The sequence below is a fragment of the Syngnathus acus genome, chromosome 9 (genome assembly GCF_901709675.1).
Source record: "Syngnathus acus chromosome 9, fSynAcu1.2, whole genome shotgun sequence".
In the NCBI taxonomy this organism is placed as follows: domain Eukaryota; kingdom Metazoa; phylum Chordata; class Actinopteri; order Syngnathiformes; family Syngnathidae; genus Syngnathus; species Syngnathus acus.
Window position 1 is genome coordinate 9600208 of NC_051094.1, and position 19876 is coordinate 9620083.

Sequence of the window (19876 nt, forward strand, 5' to 3'; positions counted from 1 at the left end):
AATGAAAGTTTCTGGGGATGCAGACAATACCTTGACTCAAGTGCGTTATCCCAATCTGCAAAACAAACTGTAGATTTCCTCTTTATTACATGAAGTGTATTCTAGTCAAGAGTACATGAGAATTTGTTGTTGCGTGTTCTAATTAAATATACATAGTTAAATTGCCTTGTAGCAGCTGTCCAAATCCTTGGATTCAGTGTTTGTTCATACCAGAAGGTGGCGCATTTTGTAATAAGACATGACTTGTAAACCTTCGAAGATTACCTCGTGTTGAGAAACTTAAAGTCTATGTATGTCAACACCATTGAATCCCTCATGGTCAGTAGTGGGGCACATGGTGTGTTATTTTATTTGCAAACAAATGGATTAAAATTCCAAATATTTGTTTCCAACCGACAGGAAATAGTTCTCAGTGACTTATTAATGAACTTCGACACACGTACAAACGCTTTACTGACAGTAAAACTGATTCACCCAGGCCCAGAAAATGATCTCATCACAACTGCTACCCCCATTCCCTCGTTCACTCTCTCTTCCGCCCCCTCCCTTCCCTTCTTTTTCCCTCTCGTTCCAGAACAGACACATCCCTCTTGTTTTAAATCAAAACAAGCCCTCCTCCTTGGCGGTCGAGGCTGCTTGAAACTCACAAATCATGAGAACTCACAAGATGCTCCAATGGAGGATAAGTGTAAAATAAGTTCATGTTTATTTTATACTTATTTTCAAAAACAAATTGCTATTGCGTAAAAAAGATGCTACATGTTCGTGTCGTTTTGATAGTAGTGTCAACCAACCACTCTTTGTTTACAGACTCCTCAAGGCCCCAAGCAGGTGACGTTTTTGCTTATTGTCATTACACCCCAAAAGATCCTGATAATCAGGTTTGTTGGCCCAACTGTTGATCACGTTTAGATCTTTGAGAAAATGTATGTATTGTAAGTATATAACAGTGGATCATGCGGACAAAAATGAACTTCTCTGCAATTTGACATCTACTCTTTTAAAATGCTCTGTTCATAAGTTGGTGTATTAGTCCTCTAATATATTTAACAGAGAGCTCAAGTTCCAGTGAAGACGCACAATCTTTATTGAAGGTCATACAGCTTGAGGAGAATTCCTGCAGGATGACAGTCCCATGATCTTGAGAGACCTCAGTGTCATACAAAGACTTCATTTGGGCAAAAATAAAACCACTGTTTACTGTGCAGTATTTAAAAAGAAATTGCTCATATATTGTCACAATGTATCATGTTGATAGTCGGATAATAGAGTGAGCTTTGGTTAAAGTCGCCCAGTCAGATGTGTCAAATTTGGGTTACTTACTGCTTTGCACGGACTATTTTTAAATGATAAATTTAGCAGTCTAGAAGCAATATGAAGCACAAACACTAAAAAATGATGCAAAAAAATTGTCAAAGTGCACATGCAGTTACTTTCCAAACACCCTGTACAAATATTTGGTGTTTTTTGTTGCATGTAAAATGTAACGCAGGTTCGGGTCTGATTTTTTGTGTGAGGTTTGCACGTTTTTCCTCATACCTAGTTGTGTTGTGTAGCATACGTGATGACGTCAGCCTGTTTTGTCTTTTAAGATGAAATGCAATGACGTTTAGTCTTTTATCACTGATTTTGAATATGCGGGAAAAGTCGAAACTGTAGTTCAGTTGACAGACGTTTTTATCTCAGAGATGCTACGCGTTTTGTACATTGAATTAGATATCCAGCAAGAGAAGGCGTAAAATGTATATTTTCTGATCGCATTCTATTTGTGTCTGAAAGTAATTTGAAGTTGTTGCAAGGCTTCTATTGGTTGACGCATGACCCGGTGACTATGGGGTTAAGTTCTCCTCCTCCTCCTCCTTCCCGAGTTGATCCACATAATGGGATGTGCCACCGCGTCGCTCGGCTGCCTTAAGCCCCGCGGCAGGTCAACATCTTGAACGAAGGAGGCGGCGCGGCATGGGCAGAGTTTCTCCGTGGCAGTGCGTTGGCTCGCTGCCGCTCAGAGGTGCTGATTTGATCTTGAAGGAGACAAACACGCGGCCACACGTGGATGATTGCGGGCCATCAGGATCCGGCGGCCAGGGGGCGCGTTGACTGTTCGGAACGAGAAAACGGTCTTCGCTCGCCGAGACCCAACTGCAACACGCATCCACGCGCCACGGCCGCGGCCACTTCGCATCCCGCTATGCCCGTGACAGCGGCACAAAGACTGGCCTCCACTAACCGCACATGCACTACGGCATGGGTGCGTCCACACGCTTACTGCGCTTTATTTTGCAGATGAGGATTTGGAACGCGGTTGCGCAATGAGGCGATCTGGAATCAAGTAAGACTTTTATTGATACATAATCCGACAATATGGCCGATCAAAGCAATATCCAGTCGGCCGCCTCCAAGAGCATCCGGCCCTTTAAATCCAGTGAAGAGTACCTGTACGCCATGAAGGAGGACCTGGCGGAATGGCTGAACACTCTTTACGACCTGGACCTGAGCGCGGAAACCTTCATGGATGGCCTGGAGACGGGCTGCGCCTTGTGTCGGCACGCCAACAACGTCAACCGAGCCGCCCAAGACTTCCAGCTGGAGTACCCTGAGGCGGCCCAGTCCATGAAGCTGCCCCGCAAAGACGTTGTCTTCCAGTCTCGCAACGTCAGTGCGGGTTCATTCTTGGCTCGGGACAACGTGTCCAATTTCATCAGCTGGTGTCGCCGGGAGCTGTGGATCAAGGACGTGCTCATGTTTGAAACCAACGACTTGGTGGAAAGATGCAACGAGAAGAATTTCGTCTTGTGTCTGCTTGAGGTGGCGCGCCGCGGCGCCAAGTTCGGCATGTTGGCCCCTATGCTCATCCAGCTGGAGGAGGAGATCGAAGAGGAGATCCGAGACCAGCAGGGTGGCCTGCAGATGGACCCCGGAGAGCCACCAGAGGTGCAGAGCCCACCCGGCAGGTGCTTCGGACGCAGGGAGAGCAACCACAGTGTGGAAGACGAGCCTGAGCCGGAACCTTTCGTGTGGCCCCAGAAGAGAGTTTTGTGTGACATGAGAAATCTGGATGAGTTGGTAAGTCATTCTCACTCACCCAGTTATGCCTAACGGACATGCACACACATGTCAGAAGTTTGAAGTCTGTATTGTGTCCTCCTCGACTGACATGTGACTACTGCAACTGGCAACTGGTTCTTGTTGTTGGTTAAGCACATTTGGATCACTACTTTTGTAGACAAGTGCACATGCGCTCAGTGTAAAAGAAAAACAATACAATGCGGGGGCAAGTCTAGTTTACCGTGTTTTCTGGGTGGGCGTTCCGTCAGACCTTGTTTTTTTTTTATGGTGCAAGCAGTCAGATTCTGCTCTTCAGTGATATGTGTGATGGATATCATCGTATTTCATTCATAAATATGAGATCAGCATGCATCCAACCCTCTCACAATCACTAGAAATTATTATCTGAAATATATTTTAAAAGGCACTCTAGCTGCGGCACAATGCGTAATCGGGGTAGAAGGGGGTCTCCAAGTTCCCACGCACCTCTTTGCTGAAATAAATGGGAATGAGGGGAGGTGCCTCCCTTTGACGACAAATGAATTGATTGTCTTCCTTCCCACAACGGCGCAAACGCCCCTTTCTACCTGTGCCCATGCACCAAAATACCAAAAACATTCAGTTTGTTTGACTCATTGTTACTCATTTCTGATATCAAGTCTGTACATGGCCCAGTCAGACTTACTGTCTGAATATTATGGAGCTAGTAAAGTGAAGTCAATTTTATATTTAGATATCATATAGTCAAAAACAGTTCAGTCTTATTGCAATGCCTACCAAAACAAATGGACTTAAGTTTTTGTGACGCATTCCACAATTTGGGGCAACTACCGTAATTTTCGGACCATAAGTCGCGGTTTTTTTCATAGTTTGGGTGGGGGGGGCGACTTATACTCAGGAGCGACTTATATACATATATATGTTTTTTTTCACTTTTTTGGGCATTTTATGGCTGGTGCGACTTATACTCCGGTGCGACTTATAGTCCGAAAATTACGGTAACTGTACAGCTATACCTTTTAATTTTTAGTCTCGTGCAAAGGGTAGTAACACCCCCCCCAAAAAATAAATAATAGTTGTACCTCCTGTTTAGCAGCAGACAAAACACATTTTAAGTTTACTCCTTGTCAAGAGCTCAGAAGAAAATGACCATATGTAGAATTTCATTTGTAGAAATGCTGAGTCCGGTATCAGTGTACCTGTACCTAATGTCGTGTCCAGTCAAGTTTTTCTCCCACACCCGTGTTGCAAAAGAAACGGAAAAGGAGCGTATCCAAGCACGTTAAGGTAGCACGTCAGTGTTTTTTGTGTTAGGGTTGTGTGAGAGGCGCATTGCATTCCTTCTAACCTGAAGAGTTAAACTCACGCAAGAGAGATCTGGTCAAAGTTCATCTGAATGACATTTCTTGTCATTAGAGTGTCATGGCAGCTTTTTATCATCTCTGCCATATTCTGTGCCACTCGCAAATCAGTTTGTGCGTTTTTTTGGTCCAACTATTTCCCCCTAGCCAACATATACAGTATTTGTTTGCTTTGATGACATTTTCCTTCCTGTCATTGTGGTGAAACTTATTGACCTCTTGCCAGGGCACGCACATGAGATAGGCAAAGATCTCGTCAGAGGCGAAGCGAATGAGCGGGGCAGACTGAGCAGCAGCGCACACGCTCGAGGGTGAAGTTAATGTTTGCACGTTGATGAGCTGAACAATGTGGCTCTTTGACACTAAAAAAGATGACAGAGCAGAGAAGAGCGTTTGAGGGAAGAAGTAGGGGGCTCGGCCGGCAGTCACGCTGGTCGGACAGCAGAGCAGAGCAGAGCGCTCCTGACGTGGCCTCTATGGATAGACTTTGTAAGCTTGCGGAGGAGGATGTGTCCAGACTGGGTACACACTCATATGATTTAGGATTATACAATGAGACTAATTTTAGGACAAATGTTCCCTGTCTTTCTTATTTTCAAGCAGAGACTTTTTGGAGGATGTTGTTTTGCCTCATTGCTTTCACAGACGCACATATTCATTTGTTTTAATTATATTCTCATTTTTGTTTACCTACTTGAGGCTATTTGGTTAGTCAAATGTAAAGACTAATGGAAGTTGGGTGTGGACAAAAATAACCGGTCCTAACTTAAGGGCTTACACACTCGGAGTGAGACAGTAAAGTGCAGGTCATCTGTGTTATGATCCCTACTTTGGTAATTACTTGCAAAATTGTCACTTTATTTTACTTGGCAGCACTGAATAATGTGACTTTTTAACCGTTTACCACAATTGTTTCGAATTATAAACTATTCAAAAGCATTCTCAAAAGACACTGACTATTTCACTTGACTGTTGTGTGTTCCAAAAGCTATAAAATGATATCAGTTGACGTTTGGTCGTATTGCTTGAGTTTATTGCTAACTAATGGCCTGGCACACAAATCATGATATTTTCAGATTTTTTTTGTAGCCTTCTGTCTGAGCAACGTTCTTGTCAATTGTTGTGAAAACATTCTTAAAGTGTGTTTGAAATACAAACCAAACATTTCTTCTTTTGATGGGCTCACAAATTTATCCTCCAGATTATTCTGGGGCTTTTTTGTGTGTTTCTATTAAAAGTCACAGCCTGACTGGAGATTAGTCTTCCCTAATTAACTGGAAACCTCATTGTGTTTAGTCACGAACGTCAGAGAAGGGAAAATCGCAGGGTTTAATTTTATTGGTCCACAGGTGTTGTAGCAGACTTGTGCTCTTCGGCATGCAGCGTTTCCGCATCATGCAGTATAGCTCGCAGTTGACTCCTTCCTTAATGACTTCCTTTTGTTTCCCTTTTGTCATTGATTTCTAATAATGCAGCATTGCTTGACCGACTCGCAAAGCAGCTCTCTATTAATATCTGCAATCGCTACCATTGGGTTATTGATTCCCAGAGAGAGAAACCAAAACAATTGGATCACAATTAAAGTAAATAAGTATGCAGTATCCTATTTTCCATAATAATAACAGCTCCAGCTACTTAAATGTCCTGAAAGCAAACAGCATGGTGTCATGTTTGCAAAGCGAGGCCATGTCCGGTTTACTTTCCTGGTCCTTGCTACTCGCCCATTTCCAGCATTGTTGTCCTGCGGTGCTACGCCGACGCCTTTGCCCTTACTCATCTCACCCTGAGACCGCTTCACCCTTAAAGTTAAGGAAGTAACCAAGCACTCATTTCCGTCATCAAAACTTGAGTCAGTGGCATGTGCGTCAATAGTTCTGCAAAGGCAATATGAGTGACATCATTCCTCCTTGACATTGTCCTCAGTCTATATGTCTGATGTTTATCCTCTGCTTTAGAGGATTTGATCATATCGCCACTAGAGAGGGATTATGAGTGACTCCAAATTCCTATACATTCCACAATATGCATTTCTGGCTGATATATTTTCTAGGTTGCTGTTAGGCCTTGAGCTACTCATATAGGCAGTGCAACAACGCTGCTATGCTGCAATCAGAAACATCTCTAATGGATGTTGTTCCCATATACGCGGAGCTGTGTATATAATCTGAAGACAAAACACCGTCTTTTTTCCCCATATTTCCAACTGGTTCATCTTTTTCCTCACCCGCGACTTGAGCAGGACCGGTAGTTCCCATCCCCCACCTCATCTTGCCAAATAAGAAACAGTACAGTCTGTCTTGTGGTAAATGAATAGACTGCCACTACTGACAGCACCCTAACTAAATGCTGTCATTTCAATCAAAGTCTTTGTTTGGATGGAGATTGGAGCAGAGGTCGAGGCGAAGATGAGGGAATACGTATACAGCGTAGACCTTCATTTAACACATGCTCCAGCTCATGCATTGATGAAATGCCAAAACAAAAATGCACGGCAGACAAAAGAGCGGGTGCCCGGAGTGACTTTACTGTACACTCGGTTAAACCTGACTGCAGTGGATGCTGCTCTGAGTAGAGCGCAGGAAAAGTAGGTCATTCCTGCCTTGCATTGGCTGACACGCTTTGCTGAGAGAGCGGCGCATCACTCATTGCTCCCGTCCGTCTCCTTTGTCACATGCTCTCATGGCTGCAAGGTGTCACCCGTTTTCGAGTCGGGGACTTTGCACGGGGTCCAATGTGTCCATCGTCCTGGCTGTGAGAAACAACGGACTTTATTGGCATGTCATCTGTTTCATGGCTCCTTCTAAAACAATTTCAAATCAGCTGCTTGTCCGCATGATCTGTTTTTTAATTGCGTGTTTGTCTGAGCGGGCTTCTGTCCATGGGTGGTTATTTTTTGCACCTGCCTGCAGCGTCTTCAAGTAGGTCTCAGGTGGCCACTGCACAGAATGAAACCATTGATTCCTCCAGTTTAACTTTCACTGTTGATTTGACAGGAATGTTGAAAAATAAATGGTGAGCCATCACGTGATTGTTATGTCTTCAATGCTTAATCGTTTTAGCCTGGATAAGGTCACACGACAGCTATCAGAGGATAGTCAGTTGCGCAACATTCAAACACATTCCCTAACTTGTTGCTTTGGGCTTGGAAGTGCCTGTTAAACTAGCTATGTTCTGAGATAAACACCATATTTTCAATCAAGCGTGTACATGTTACAAAATCACTATTTATGTTACTGTAATTATTATTAATTGCTTTACAAATTAAGCTGTACTAAAAAAAATAATGGAGCTAAATAGGTGATGTCTCCTTTATGTCAAGCATTATAGTCAGAATTATGCAATCTGGGAAACCTTTCAATCTGTTATGCTTTTTTGGTTAGTCAGACCACTGTGAAGTAGATATGGCATGTTTTCCAGGTATGAATTTCCATTCATGACCGAAGCTCATGAATTATAATCCTTTTCATTGTGTAAAAGTGCCATATCATCACAATCTTAATTCCCTTTGAAAACATGATGTGTTCTCTCCCTCCTTGTGATTGACTCACAGACATCAAATAATGGAAATGCCTCCTGTAAATTCTTGTCTTGGGAGTTTCTATAATCTCCAGTTTTTTATCATTGAAGTTTGGTAATAATTATCTCTTGTGTAACAATCCTGTAATGAGCCCGTCCGTGTGCTTGCACGCAAGCACACCTAATGTTTGTTAAAAAGCACTAAACCAACATGGATCGTTATTTGTACAAAACTTTCAGAGCCGAGTCATACACGTGAAGAAAATGAGGACTAGCATGCAAAATCTTGATCCCTTCCCCTCCCATTTCCCCTGTTCGCCGTCCCTGAGGGGGAAGGCTCAGCCCTCAGTATCAGTCCATCTCTGCCACGAATGCTCCTTCATGTGTTTGCAGGTCAGGAAGGCATGGAATGAAGACGTTTTGACTCACACTGTGCAGATATGACTCCGTCACAGATATTACATGTTATTCCAGTTCAACCAAAACCAAAGTGGCTTTCTTCATAAAAAGAAAGAATAACAAGTTGTCACTCTGTTTATGCGTCTATCATTCCTATCACGAGATATGTTGTGGATCACTCCGTTTTTTTCCCGCTTGGAACATCTGCAGATCCGACTCCAAGCATCTCATGTGACCAGCGTTCATTTATAATTCATCCATCAGTTTTTCACCGCCTTCAGGCCCCTCTTCCTAATATTTCCCGACTGACCTTGTCTTTCTCCTCCCCCTCTATCTGGTTGTGGATGTGTAAGACGTGTGCGCCTTGCGTGTGCCTGTGTTGTCGATACAGCAACGGCTTGGGAAGAGCACACATTTCATTTTAAGAGAAAAACACACGGCCGAGGCTTCAGCTTCAAGACGTGACCTCATGAAGCTGAACAGCTGAGAGCAAAGAATGAAAAAAATATGGCAAACTGAACCATTGTAAAGGGAAGGCGGTGTGTGTGTGTGTATGTATGTGTGTGTGTATTTGCCTCTCTGTGTCTGTTTCCATGGAAATGGTTCCATTAACTCACAGGCTGGGGTTTTTCCAAACAGGGCGACTCGCATATTGAGAATCGCAGTGACAGAGCAGACAGAAAGAGGGCAGACGCATGCACACACTGCAGCAATGTAAGCAAACAAAGCACAGCGGGTGTAAAGGTGACTGAGCCAGGTGGGAGGCTGCATGCCAGCTGTGATTCCACCCTAGTCGTAATTCCCACGAGGCCTCCCCCTAAAGGAACGGAGAATCTTAGCAACACACTAGATGAAGGCTGCACTTCATTTATCACGTATGCCTTGAGTACTGCAGCATTATAGCATCTGAATCACATTATATTGCAATATGGAATGCAAAGGGCCTCATATCTTACTACTACTACACTGTAAAAAATGCACAATTTGTATTTTGGGGAGGCAAGCAAGTTGTTTACTCCAAAACAATTTGGAACAAAATTAAATTATTATGTTGAAAGGTTGTTGGCTTGAAATTTTGAGCACACTCAACTTCTTTGTTTTTGGAGTGTACTTTATGACTTGTCACACTTGTTACTTCTGAGAATAAATAAATGCTGCATGTCACTCTGCTCACCCCACATCACCTCTCTCATCAAATTATATCCACATGGAATTTTGTTGGATTGACTCGCATGATTACCATTATAAGTTATTGCATCTTTCATCAACTGTGCTTAAGTATTTGCGCCGTACTTTTTCCCCCTCCACACGCGTAGGGAAAAGTTTTTTCAATTTGCTTGCTTTATGTTCTGTAAGCCAACAAGATCCGGCACACTTGTTTGAGACAGATGCCAAGAACAACATGTGAGTTGTCCAATCATGTGAGAGCCCTGGGGCTGTGTAGCACAGGCGGATCTCACTCCACCCTGCAGTCGTGTCTGACTCCAGTTGCCTAATAAGCAGGCCCAACCACAGCAAGGGCGCTGGCTCGTGATCACAATTCAAAATCCAGCTGGCGGGGCTGGCCTGCTGACATCATCACCACCACCCCCTCTGCTACCGCGCTGGTTTGTGGGCTCCTTCCCTGCCATCGCTCAAAACAGCAACAGGGTCACATAGGACACAGCGTATTCACTGGCATATCTGCGTGTTTTATTTTTTAACTCAAATGATGTTCAGAAATTAGGCAGGAAGTGCTTAAAGGGGTGAGGCACTCGATCACCTGGCAAGAGTGGAGTTGGCAGGAAAATGACTCACATCGCAAACTTATTGTGTCTGTGACACTTTTCTCTGCAAAGGTCACAAGTACAGATACGTGACTAAGCATGACTTCATATTAACTTTCCAGACATTTGGGGACAGGAAGAGGTTCACGGAGCTCTAACGTGTGTGTTGCGTTTTGTTCCTTTCAGGTTCGTGAGATTCTGGGCCGGTGTTCCTGTCCAGCTCAGTTTCCTATGATCAAGGTGTCGGAAGGAAAGTACAAAGTGGGGGACTCCAGTGCACTAATCTTCATAAGGGTATGTCGGTCAACCTTTTGTCTTCTTCAAGTCTAATTATATTTAATTGTATGTTACTGGAGAGGATACAGTCAAAAAACGTGACTGCGGTGTAATTGCTTTAAATTGAACTTTGATCTCTTTTGGAGCACACGTTCTGCATGGAGTAGAAGCTTCAAGTCACTGCGAAATATGATGTAATCAACTGGATTTATCCTGTAGTTTGCCATTATTACTATGTTCTTTTGAGGTCTGCTGGAGTTGCATCATAGCATATGGTGAGAGCTTATAAATCAAGCTTTATGTAGGAGGGATGACAGAGGGCTGTCTCAGCATGTGAAGAGCTCAGATTATTATTTTTTTTTTGAACGTCACATTCTGAACGAGTCATCGCAGAACAGTGGAAAAGTCTGAGGACAAGCACAGTCTACTCCAAGATGCCGATTCACCTCCGATGTGGTCACATTTAGAAACCGGTTTTCCAGGAAGGAACAATAGAAATTTAATTTCTCTGTTCACGTTGAAGATATCCACAATCTAAAACCCTTTTCAAATGACATTTCACTGTTCTGAACTGTCATACAAATGAAAAAAGTAGTTCGTTTGAGGATAATAATCTTTATAAAACAAAAACTAAATCAATCTCACACTTTGATGACGTATGACTGAGTCACCCCTAGTGGGAAGGAAGGCTTTCTTGATTCAGATGACTTCATGCACGCACATGCAATTATCACTCCCTTAGAATTGCAGTTACAAAACTGTAACAATAAACAAACCTCTATCTCAAATCCAATTGTATTCATAAAGCACTTTAAAGACAATATCTTGTACATTATTGCAAAGTACAAATCAAACATAAAACGATAACAGTTTCATTAAAAAAACATTAACAAAGTCAACAATAATAAAAACAAATGACCCTAATACAAGAACAGAGTTTAATTTATTGTCAATTTAATCATGTTCCAAGTTTGTTTATACACTACTAAACCTTACTGCTAAATTGCATTAAATTTTGAATTTATGAATTTTAAGGTTCCATGGTATGCATAGCAGCACTGTGTTGACTGTTTTGAGAGTATTTATCTGGCCCACTCCCAGAACTGCACTTTTTCCCAGTGAGACACAAATAGAGCTTTAGGTCATTTCCTGCATTGGCCTTTATCTCGGCAGTATTTTGTGTCCGTTTCAGATTAGGAGTTGCCACTATACCCGCATCAAGCCTCACAGGACTGGGTGGGGAGACTGTATTGATTCGCTCTCCCTTACCTAAATGGCGCCCCTGTCAGATGAATGGCCTCTTTGAACGGTATAGCAAATTGGGAGCATTTACAGTCTAGATCTGCCATACTGTCAATGTCGATACACATTTCACTGAGTGGTCCACCATGTCAATATATAGTGGAATTGCGTAAATTAAAAGTAGTGTCTCTTAGTGCTTTTAAGGGAGTAAAAACTGAAAGTTAACTATTCCATCTTTGAGCATCATTATCTTTGTAAGAACAGAATAATTCGTTAGATCTCATCATACCATTGAAAATGAACTATTATTGTGAGTGGTTGTGTCTTTTATGGGTTTGCTGTATTGCCACTTTTTATTCACAAGTGCATTGTAGGGGTGTGCACGTGAGTGTGTGTGCTCATCTGCCATTCTGGGAGTGTTTTTCACTTGTCAGATTAGTTCTCTTCTTCCCACTGTCTCCGCCCGCCCGCTCGCTCCTGGTTCCTCTCTGAGGATGGCAGTAATTATGCATATGCCCGAACAGCCATACAAGTGTGGCCAACACGCCTCTTTGATTCTACTGAGCAGAGGAAGCTGCGGCCGACTTGAATGCCAAAAAAAACAAAAAACTATTCAGCAGCTAAAGCTTTGTCAAGGGTGTTGAGGCTAAACAAGGCCACGAAATAGATAAAGCAATTGATCCATTCCTACAGAGGGCTAGCTCATTATGTTTCTTTTCCTGAAGGGAGGCCACTTTTACTGAGAAAGGAATGCTTTCAATCACGGATATAGGATCTGATCGATGAAACGTGAGAGGAAATTGCTTCAACACCTGCATTTATTAAAATGCTGTTGCCATAGAAACAGGGATCGAGTGGCTCTCGGCTCAGCAGCTGAGCCAGCAATGCAGAGTGGAAGATGGTCCTTAAGCATCTTTTAAGCCATCTTGTGGGATCCGGAAATAAATATATGATGTAAAATTGATGATGTAATAAAATGAAACAAAGACATGATTGTATAGTTTGCAACTACAACCCCAAGACAAAATGGAGTGCGTTGTTGAATAATGTAATAGATGCTTTGGCATGGGACACTGTAAATCTGCTCGGATACTGGTTTCATATCGACTCACTGTTGCATCATTCAGTCTCTGTAATCATTTGGCTTTCTTTCTTTTTTTTTTCTGGCACTTTAGTATTAAGTGATCCGTACTGTTTCATTTTATGGCTCACTTTATGGAAAGATAATGCACCCTGTATTATCTTCCCACAAAAAATGACATCACTTTAAATACGATTATCTGCGGACGTACTGTACATGTACAAGGCAAACAAAATTAGATAAATGATCAAAATTGCAACAACTTATTCATACAATTTTTTAGATTTTATAACTCAATCCACAAAGCCTTATTCAGGATGTGTACGGCCCGAGACGCGACACAAAATTGAGTAGTGCCATGAGTAGGAGATGTACTAGAGGACACATCAAAAACTGAGAAAGTAACTAAACTTAGGTGGTCGTATCAGACAACCAGTGACGCTGTCACCAGCCTAAAGCCAGGTCAGTTGAGAGTAAGCAGTTTATGCTCTGATAGAGATAAGCAGATCAGCTGTTTTGACGCATCATCATGCAGGAGGGAATCAGGGTGAGCCAGATGAAGCGACGAGTGGATTGATGACGGCAAACGAGAAGGTGGGGGTCAGACGGAGGCAGTGTCTGTGCCCTCTCCCTGACCACCATTTGGGACCCAGTGATTAGATGCTATACCACGTGTGATGTGCCCAAAATAAATTTTGCACCAGGATAAAAAGATGGGCTGGGAGACCCAGGTACGACCTTTTCAAAACATGTGGCTGGCAGCGCCTATTACACAACACAAGGCGGGGCGGCGCATCACATCAGGCGGCGTGTGCTGCTTCAGCGGGGACAGCTTCTGCCTGGAGGGTGTGTGGCTCTTTGCTCGATCTTGTGGATGTGTGGGCCTCAGAGAGCAGAGGAGAGTCGGAAGTGACATATCCATGACCCCCTCGCCCTCTGTTATAGGGACACAACACACACAACCCCCTCCTTTCCCTGCCTCTCTTTCTGACAACTAAATTCCCAGAGAGGACAGCAGGGGGTGAGTTGTTACCATGCTAATTTCACCATGCTACCCTCTGAATGAATACCAATTGAGCCTAATGCAAAGGGCCAAAATGAAAGTAATGGCTCTTTATTATGCTGCCATTTTTTTTTAAACTGTGAGTTGGCATGGCAATGAATTAATGACAGCAGCTGGGTGTGATGGAGGAGAGAGAAGGGGCATCTAAGTGTTACGTAACATCTTCGGCAAGCTGTCCCACTTGTAGAATTTGCATATCTATTGACTTGTGCAGCAACACATGAAAACAAATTATGCATTTTATACTGCCATAAATGACCACGTGATTTGTCTTATGAAACCTTGTTTTCTGTTTGTTTGTTTTTTCCCCCTCAGGTCCTTCGTACCCATGTAATGGTGCGCGTTGGAGGGGGCTGGGACACATTGGAACACTATTTGGACAAGCATGACCCATGTCGCTGTGCCGCCTTTGGTGAGCTTGTTTTTTTCCTTTACCAAAAAAGCAACATTGCTCCATTTTGTTTGCTTGAATGCCATCTGATTCAAGGTTATAAACAAATCATCTGCAATGGGGAAACTGTGTTTAGACAAGGTGTGGACACCGTAAGGGTCAAACGTGAGAGGAAATTCAAGTTGTATCCATTCATTGCTGTCATTTGTGTATACGCCTTTTATTTTGTTTGGACATGAGCCAAGAAATGAACACATTCATCCAGGTTTGTAATGGAAAATGTGCTTTAACCTCAACCTCTACCTTAAAGAACCCACATTTAATATTGCAATGTCTTTAGAAGCAGGTCCAAACTGTTTATGAAGTGGTGATGTCATGACGTTCCGTACCGCTGATGCAAGCTGCTATTACTTTTAATCAGCCTTGCATAGTTAACCCGCTTAGTCACACTTTTGATATTCAAAAAGTTGATTTGGTTCTCTTTCTCTTATTAAATCACGTGTTCACTTATCCTCTTGCAGCCCATCGGTACCATCAGGCCAAGGCCAGCGGCCAAAATCAGGGAGGCCAGAGTAAGTCCTCAAGCGCACATTCTTCCCGCTCCACAAGTCCTGGTCCACACTGGCGAAACGATAGCATGGCACCTTACAAAACACCGGACAGACGCTCGCTGGAGCCCTCATCCACACCTTGTGCCTCAACCGCTTCCGCAAGGCCAAGCCACCCTCAGAACTCCTCTGCTCCCGCTGAAACAGAACCTCGTACCGGTCTTCCACGGCCACCCAGAGATCGCTCAGAACCACGACATTTCAACCCACTGAGGTGAGTGTGTGTCTATAAAGTTTGGATTCAAGTGCTTTCATACTTTCTTCGGTTATCTTTTGCCACTTGTACTCTTGTGTCACCTGGCAGGGCAGACAGAGAAAAGAATTTTACCACAAGTGCAAATGCCAGGAAGCAGATTAGATTAGACTAGAGCAGATTTATCTAATCTCAGGTGACATTGCCATGATAAAGCTGCCGCAACCGGTCACTCTTCAGCACCTTCTAGTGGAGACCATTCGACGATATGCTCTTCTTTCTAACCACTTGCCACACTTTCCATCGCTGAAGTGAACGTGATGAGCTTTTTTGCTCATGCTTGAATGGAACAAAAAAAACTGATGTATTTAAGAAATTGCATGTACGTGATTGAGTAGTAGTGACAAAGCCAGATTAGCAGCATTGTCCCGTCTGCTGCGTGTACAGACAATTAGCCTGATACATTTGCTTCAATTCATACGTTCCTCATACATCAAGCAAAAGGGCATTGCAGACATAATGATGTGGATATTTTGACATGAAGTCAACATTCTATATTTAGAAATGACATCAAGTAAATGTGATGTCCAGAGCACTTTCAAATTAACTCTGAGTGGGCGTTGGATTCCAGACTAGCAAAATGGTAATTGGCCGACTATCCCTCGACAACTGTCGAAAGCTAACTGGGGAAGTAGGTCAACAGGTGGCCTAGCTTTCTATAACTAATGACCAAGTTTGGACACATGTACATTCATTTTCTATGGATGACTCATCTTGTGGTGGTTTAAATCAATCATTAATGATACAGTAGGTAGATGTTATATTGACTGTATTTATATTTACTGAAACACAATAGGTAAGTGAGAATAGAATGGAAATAAGAGTTTTTAAGGATATTTTTGTTTGTTTCTGTTTTAGATCATGAGCAGGTGAGGCAGAGGCAAAATGCAGATGATGTACAGGATGTACACAACTCTTTTTTTATACAGCAACCTTTACTTACTTCTCTTAAGTGCACAATAAGAGCAGTCAGAGTGGATAGTCCCACCGGTGCATTACAGTGGAACAGTGCCTAATTGAGAAATAACAGTACTGTGTGTTTAGTTCTAATCCTCCCACTTGTTCTCATCCTGACTGTAATCCCCCCCCTCGGCCGTCACAGCCCACTGTACGGAGAAACACTGAGCCTTGGGTCACTTAGACATTCTCTCATCAGTCAGCTTGTCACAAGGCTCTTTTGGTGAACTTTCTCAAGTATGTCTTTTGAAAAGTTGATTCGATGCAGATGTGTTGCTTCCTTGAAAGATGACTCGCGGAAAATAATGATGAAACAAATATGGGTATGTGTTTTTGAATCTGCCTTTCTCATGTTTCAGAAATAGGGAGACAATGTTGCCGGTGACCAGACGTCTCTCTGGAGACAGTGACTCTTCCACAACGTCCTCCAAAGGAGGAGGAGGAGGACGTCTGTCTCTTAGCGGGACATCACATCGCTCTAGTGAGGAGGTTGTCTTACTTGTCAATCGCAAAGAAGGCAAGCATGTGATTGAGAGGCCCGCAAACCCGAGCGCACCACGTAGCTCGTTGCCCCGTGCACGCAGCCAGTCTCGGGAACGCTCAGTGCTCCCATCCGCGCTGAAACCTAACCCACCTCCAGCATCTGATGGGCTCCGACGCGCACGGACGGAAAGGGGCAGATCTCTTGGTAACGATGGTCCCAGAAGGCTACACGCTCCTCGTTCCCAAAGCCAGAGTAGGGTACCTGGCCACGCTCGATCCAGCGAAGCCATAGCAGGACCTGGCCCCGGCCAACCAGCAGAAAGACGAGAGGACTCTCGCAATAAACAAGTGCCCCCGTCGTCTCCCAGAATAGGTGGTGTGTTGTCCAAGAGGCAGTCAGCCTCATGCTCCAACTCACCCATTAAAGGAGTACAAGCCAACAACAACAACAGCCCCAGTAAGAAGACAATAACCACTCCCAGACCCCCTCGCATACCCTCCACGGCAAAAGCCAAACTTCTGCCCCCAGTCACTCCTGGAGGACGACGGTCCCCTCATTCATTGCCCCGGAACTCTCACTATCATGCCGCCCACCCTCCTCGACCGTCCCATGGCACTCGACCAAACGGGCGAGGCCTCAGTAGAACCTGGTCCGGTCTGGACCGTCAGGGTCCTGAGGAGGAAAAACTGGGCTGTGGTTTCCAGATGCTGCCAACCTTGGACCCCCAGAGAGAACAGGACCTGTATCGCAGCTTTGAGGCCGAGTATTTATCCAACACACAACAAGCCAGAGGAGTGTCGAGAAGAGAAATTGCCCAGCATGGTGCGAGAACCCCTTCGGTACCAGTGCTCACTGATTCTAATGTCACAGATTCTGCTTATTCATCCTCTAACTCCTCCTCGTCCTCCTTGAACGTGGGTGCAAAGCATGGAGCCCTGCCGGACCTCAGGGAGTCCAAAAGGGCTAACCCCTGTCACTTTCTCCTAGAGGACCCCTTGAATTTACTTTACAGACACAACATTGGTCAAGGGGAGGCAGAACACTGGAGGGAGCACGGCGGGGGTCTCAAGAAACTCCCAGCCATCTCGAGCAACACGGGGCAGAAAACACACTTTTCTTGTCCCGGAGACACTAACAGGCTGGTGAATCAGGTTGCTCCTCAAACTGTCAACTGTACAAATATGAATGGAGACCATGGGGGACAACAAGATAATGAATGGCACAAAAATCCACAAGGAGGTATACCTCCAGAGGCTCACCAGCCAAACTTACCATATGATGTACAGAATAGTAACGGGAGTGATGACCTCCCACCCCCAGAGGCCTGCGATTGCTCCTACCAGGACTCCTCCAGTGAAAACTCTTCAATGTGCTTGAGCCTAAGCGAATCCCACTCGGAATCTCCCCCACCCACGTCTCCCCTGGCCAATGGCAACACGGGTGGAGAAGGAATAGTCGCAGTCGCCCCTATTTCAAAACACAAACTTGCAACCAGAATGAGGCCTCGCGTCAACAACGGCCCAGCAAACAACCCCTCCCGCATTCCCACACTTGTCAGCTTCAGAGACGCGCAGGTTCGCGACACACTTTCGCCCTGCCACACGCCACCCCTTTCCCCTCATAACTCCCACCCTGCCACCTGCAACATCTTGCACCAGGCCATTACTGATGTGGTTCAACCTTGCTCTCCTGCCATGGGCAACAAGGATCGCACCTTCCCTGGAAAGTCAGGGAGCCTGGACACTGAAGCTTGCATGTAGCACAGAGAGAGCTGTTGGAAATAACACCAGGGGCGGTTGTCCTTACTGTTGACTACTGTGTAAAAAGTATATACATACTTTGGACTGAGCTATAGACTTTTTAATTGCATGTCACTTTGCTTTTATTTTGCACTCTAGCCAAATCATTTATTACCAAAGGAATGGTGTTTAACATGTTTTTTACTATCAAGGTGTGCTTGGGGAACATTTTGCCTATAATAAGGTGGTTTTGCTTGTGATATTTAACAGGGCGAAGGAGAGAGAACATATGTGCTGCCATGAACCCCAATGAGGGGTAGGTATGGTTAAGTGCCAGAGATTTTAAAGCTGCAATTTTTCCAAAACTCAAAACCTTAGTCAATTTTATTGGCGCCCTCTTGTGGTTTTCCACGGCCTTGCAAGTAAAACTTTTTATTTCCCCTTACTATAATATCCATGGGTTAGATTGTCTTTGATGCAGTGCAATGGTTTAGTTTATACTTTTTTTTTTTTTAAATAACTGTGTATGGGCCAATGAAGGTTATATTGCTTTGTCGTCATTTTCACTGACAAAAATGTGGAGTTTTCCGCCTCCAACTCAACTACTTACGAACCCACACATGTACAGGTTTCAATTGCATAGTCGTCAATGAATGTGTAAATACATGTTTATGTGCCCACTGAGGAATGTGGGTGCTTTGTATATAAGAATGCATTGAACATGATGTACATATTGGCTGTACTAAGTCCTGGGCTGCCTTAGCTATGCAATATCGGGTGGTGAAATGCCTTGATGGTTCCCTTTGCCTTAAAATATTTTCACAAGTTAGGTTTTGAATGTTTCTTTCAAAAATCACAACACTACATTGCTACCATTCATGGTTAATTAAATTGCAGGAATTGAATAAGAATGTTCAAAACTGAAAGGGCCATTGCCTAGTTTGTGTCCATGGATCCTGTTCATTTTGACTAAAAAAACACAGAAGGAAGAATTAAACCTAATAGTTAGGATATTGTCATTAGGTACTAAGTTATATACAACATTTTATTTTGTGAAAAATATGGAATTGTTGTGTCAGTGCCCGACAGACAAAATTGTTGAAAAATGGTTCACACACTACTTCTATTTCATGTCACAATGTTTTTTGTTTTTTTTAACAAACATAATCATCTCCAGAGACATTGCAAGGAATTGATACATTGACTGGGGTTAAAAGGATTGTGCATATGTTTGTGTACATACTGTATGGGTGGGATGAAAGAGGGGTTAATGTTGGTCTTATTTATTTATTTATAAAGTGATGTCTTATTGGACTTGCGTGGCATCCTTGGCCAAGGTACTGTAAATGAAATCTGTCTTGAAAGAAATTAACCAAATAATTGTCCTATCTGTAAAAAAAAATTCATTATTGCTCTACATTGAGTTTTAGTTCAGATTAATTGAAAGACATTTATTAGAAATCGTCACTGTTTCAATCCATTAGTAGGGGTAAGTTTGCAAATATACTATGCTTGTAACATTCCTAAAAGTTTAAATTGAGAAAATCTTATTGGCTTCATCAAACATACTTTCATTTGGTTTTGATAACGGTCTACCCAGTTGGAAAAGTATGACTTTTTCAAAACACTTGTCTCGGTTATCAATCCCAGAAAAAAAGTGGATTATTCTGTCTGCCCCAACCAGCAAAATTTGAA

The 19876-nt window shown here is 43.5% G+C and overlaps 1 protein-coding gene across 1 annotated transcript; it reads left to right on the forward strand.

The window, feature by feature from the left end:
- The first annotated feature begins 1889 nt into the window (after window positions 1-1889).
- On the forward strand, window positions 1890-19583 carry gas2l1 (growth arrest-specific 2 like 1). The gene is made up of 5 exons (XM_037259634.1): window positions 1890-3063; window positions 10274-10381; window positions 14065-14161; window positions 14662-14962; window positions 16318-19583. Exons 1-5 carry the CDS (start codon window positions 2362-2364, stop codon window positions 18200-18202), a joined length of 3093 nt encoding a protein of 1030 aa, XP_037115529.1. The 5' UTR covers window positions 1890-2361; the 3' UTR covers window positions 18203-19583.
- Window positions 19584-19876: the final 293 nt, after the last annotated feature.

What these genes read in the sequence shown, in the direction of transcription:
- gas2l1 (XM_037259634.1), top strand. Translation starts at nt 2,362, where the DNA reads ATGGCCGATCAAAGCAATATCCAGTCGGCCGCCTCCAAGAGCATCCGG. An exon ending in ATGTCGCTGTGCCGCCTTTG is followed by an intron (nt 14,162 to 14,661) that starts GTGAGCTTGTTT and finishes ATCCTCTTGCAG; the next exon opens with CCCATCGGTACCATCAGGCC. An exon ending in CGACATTTCAACCCACTGAG is followed by an intron (nt 14,963 to 16,317) that starts GTGAGTGTGTGT and finishes CTCATGTTTCAG; the next exon opens with AAATAGGGAGACAATGTTGC.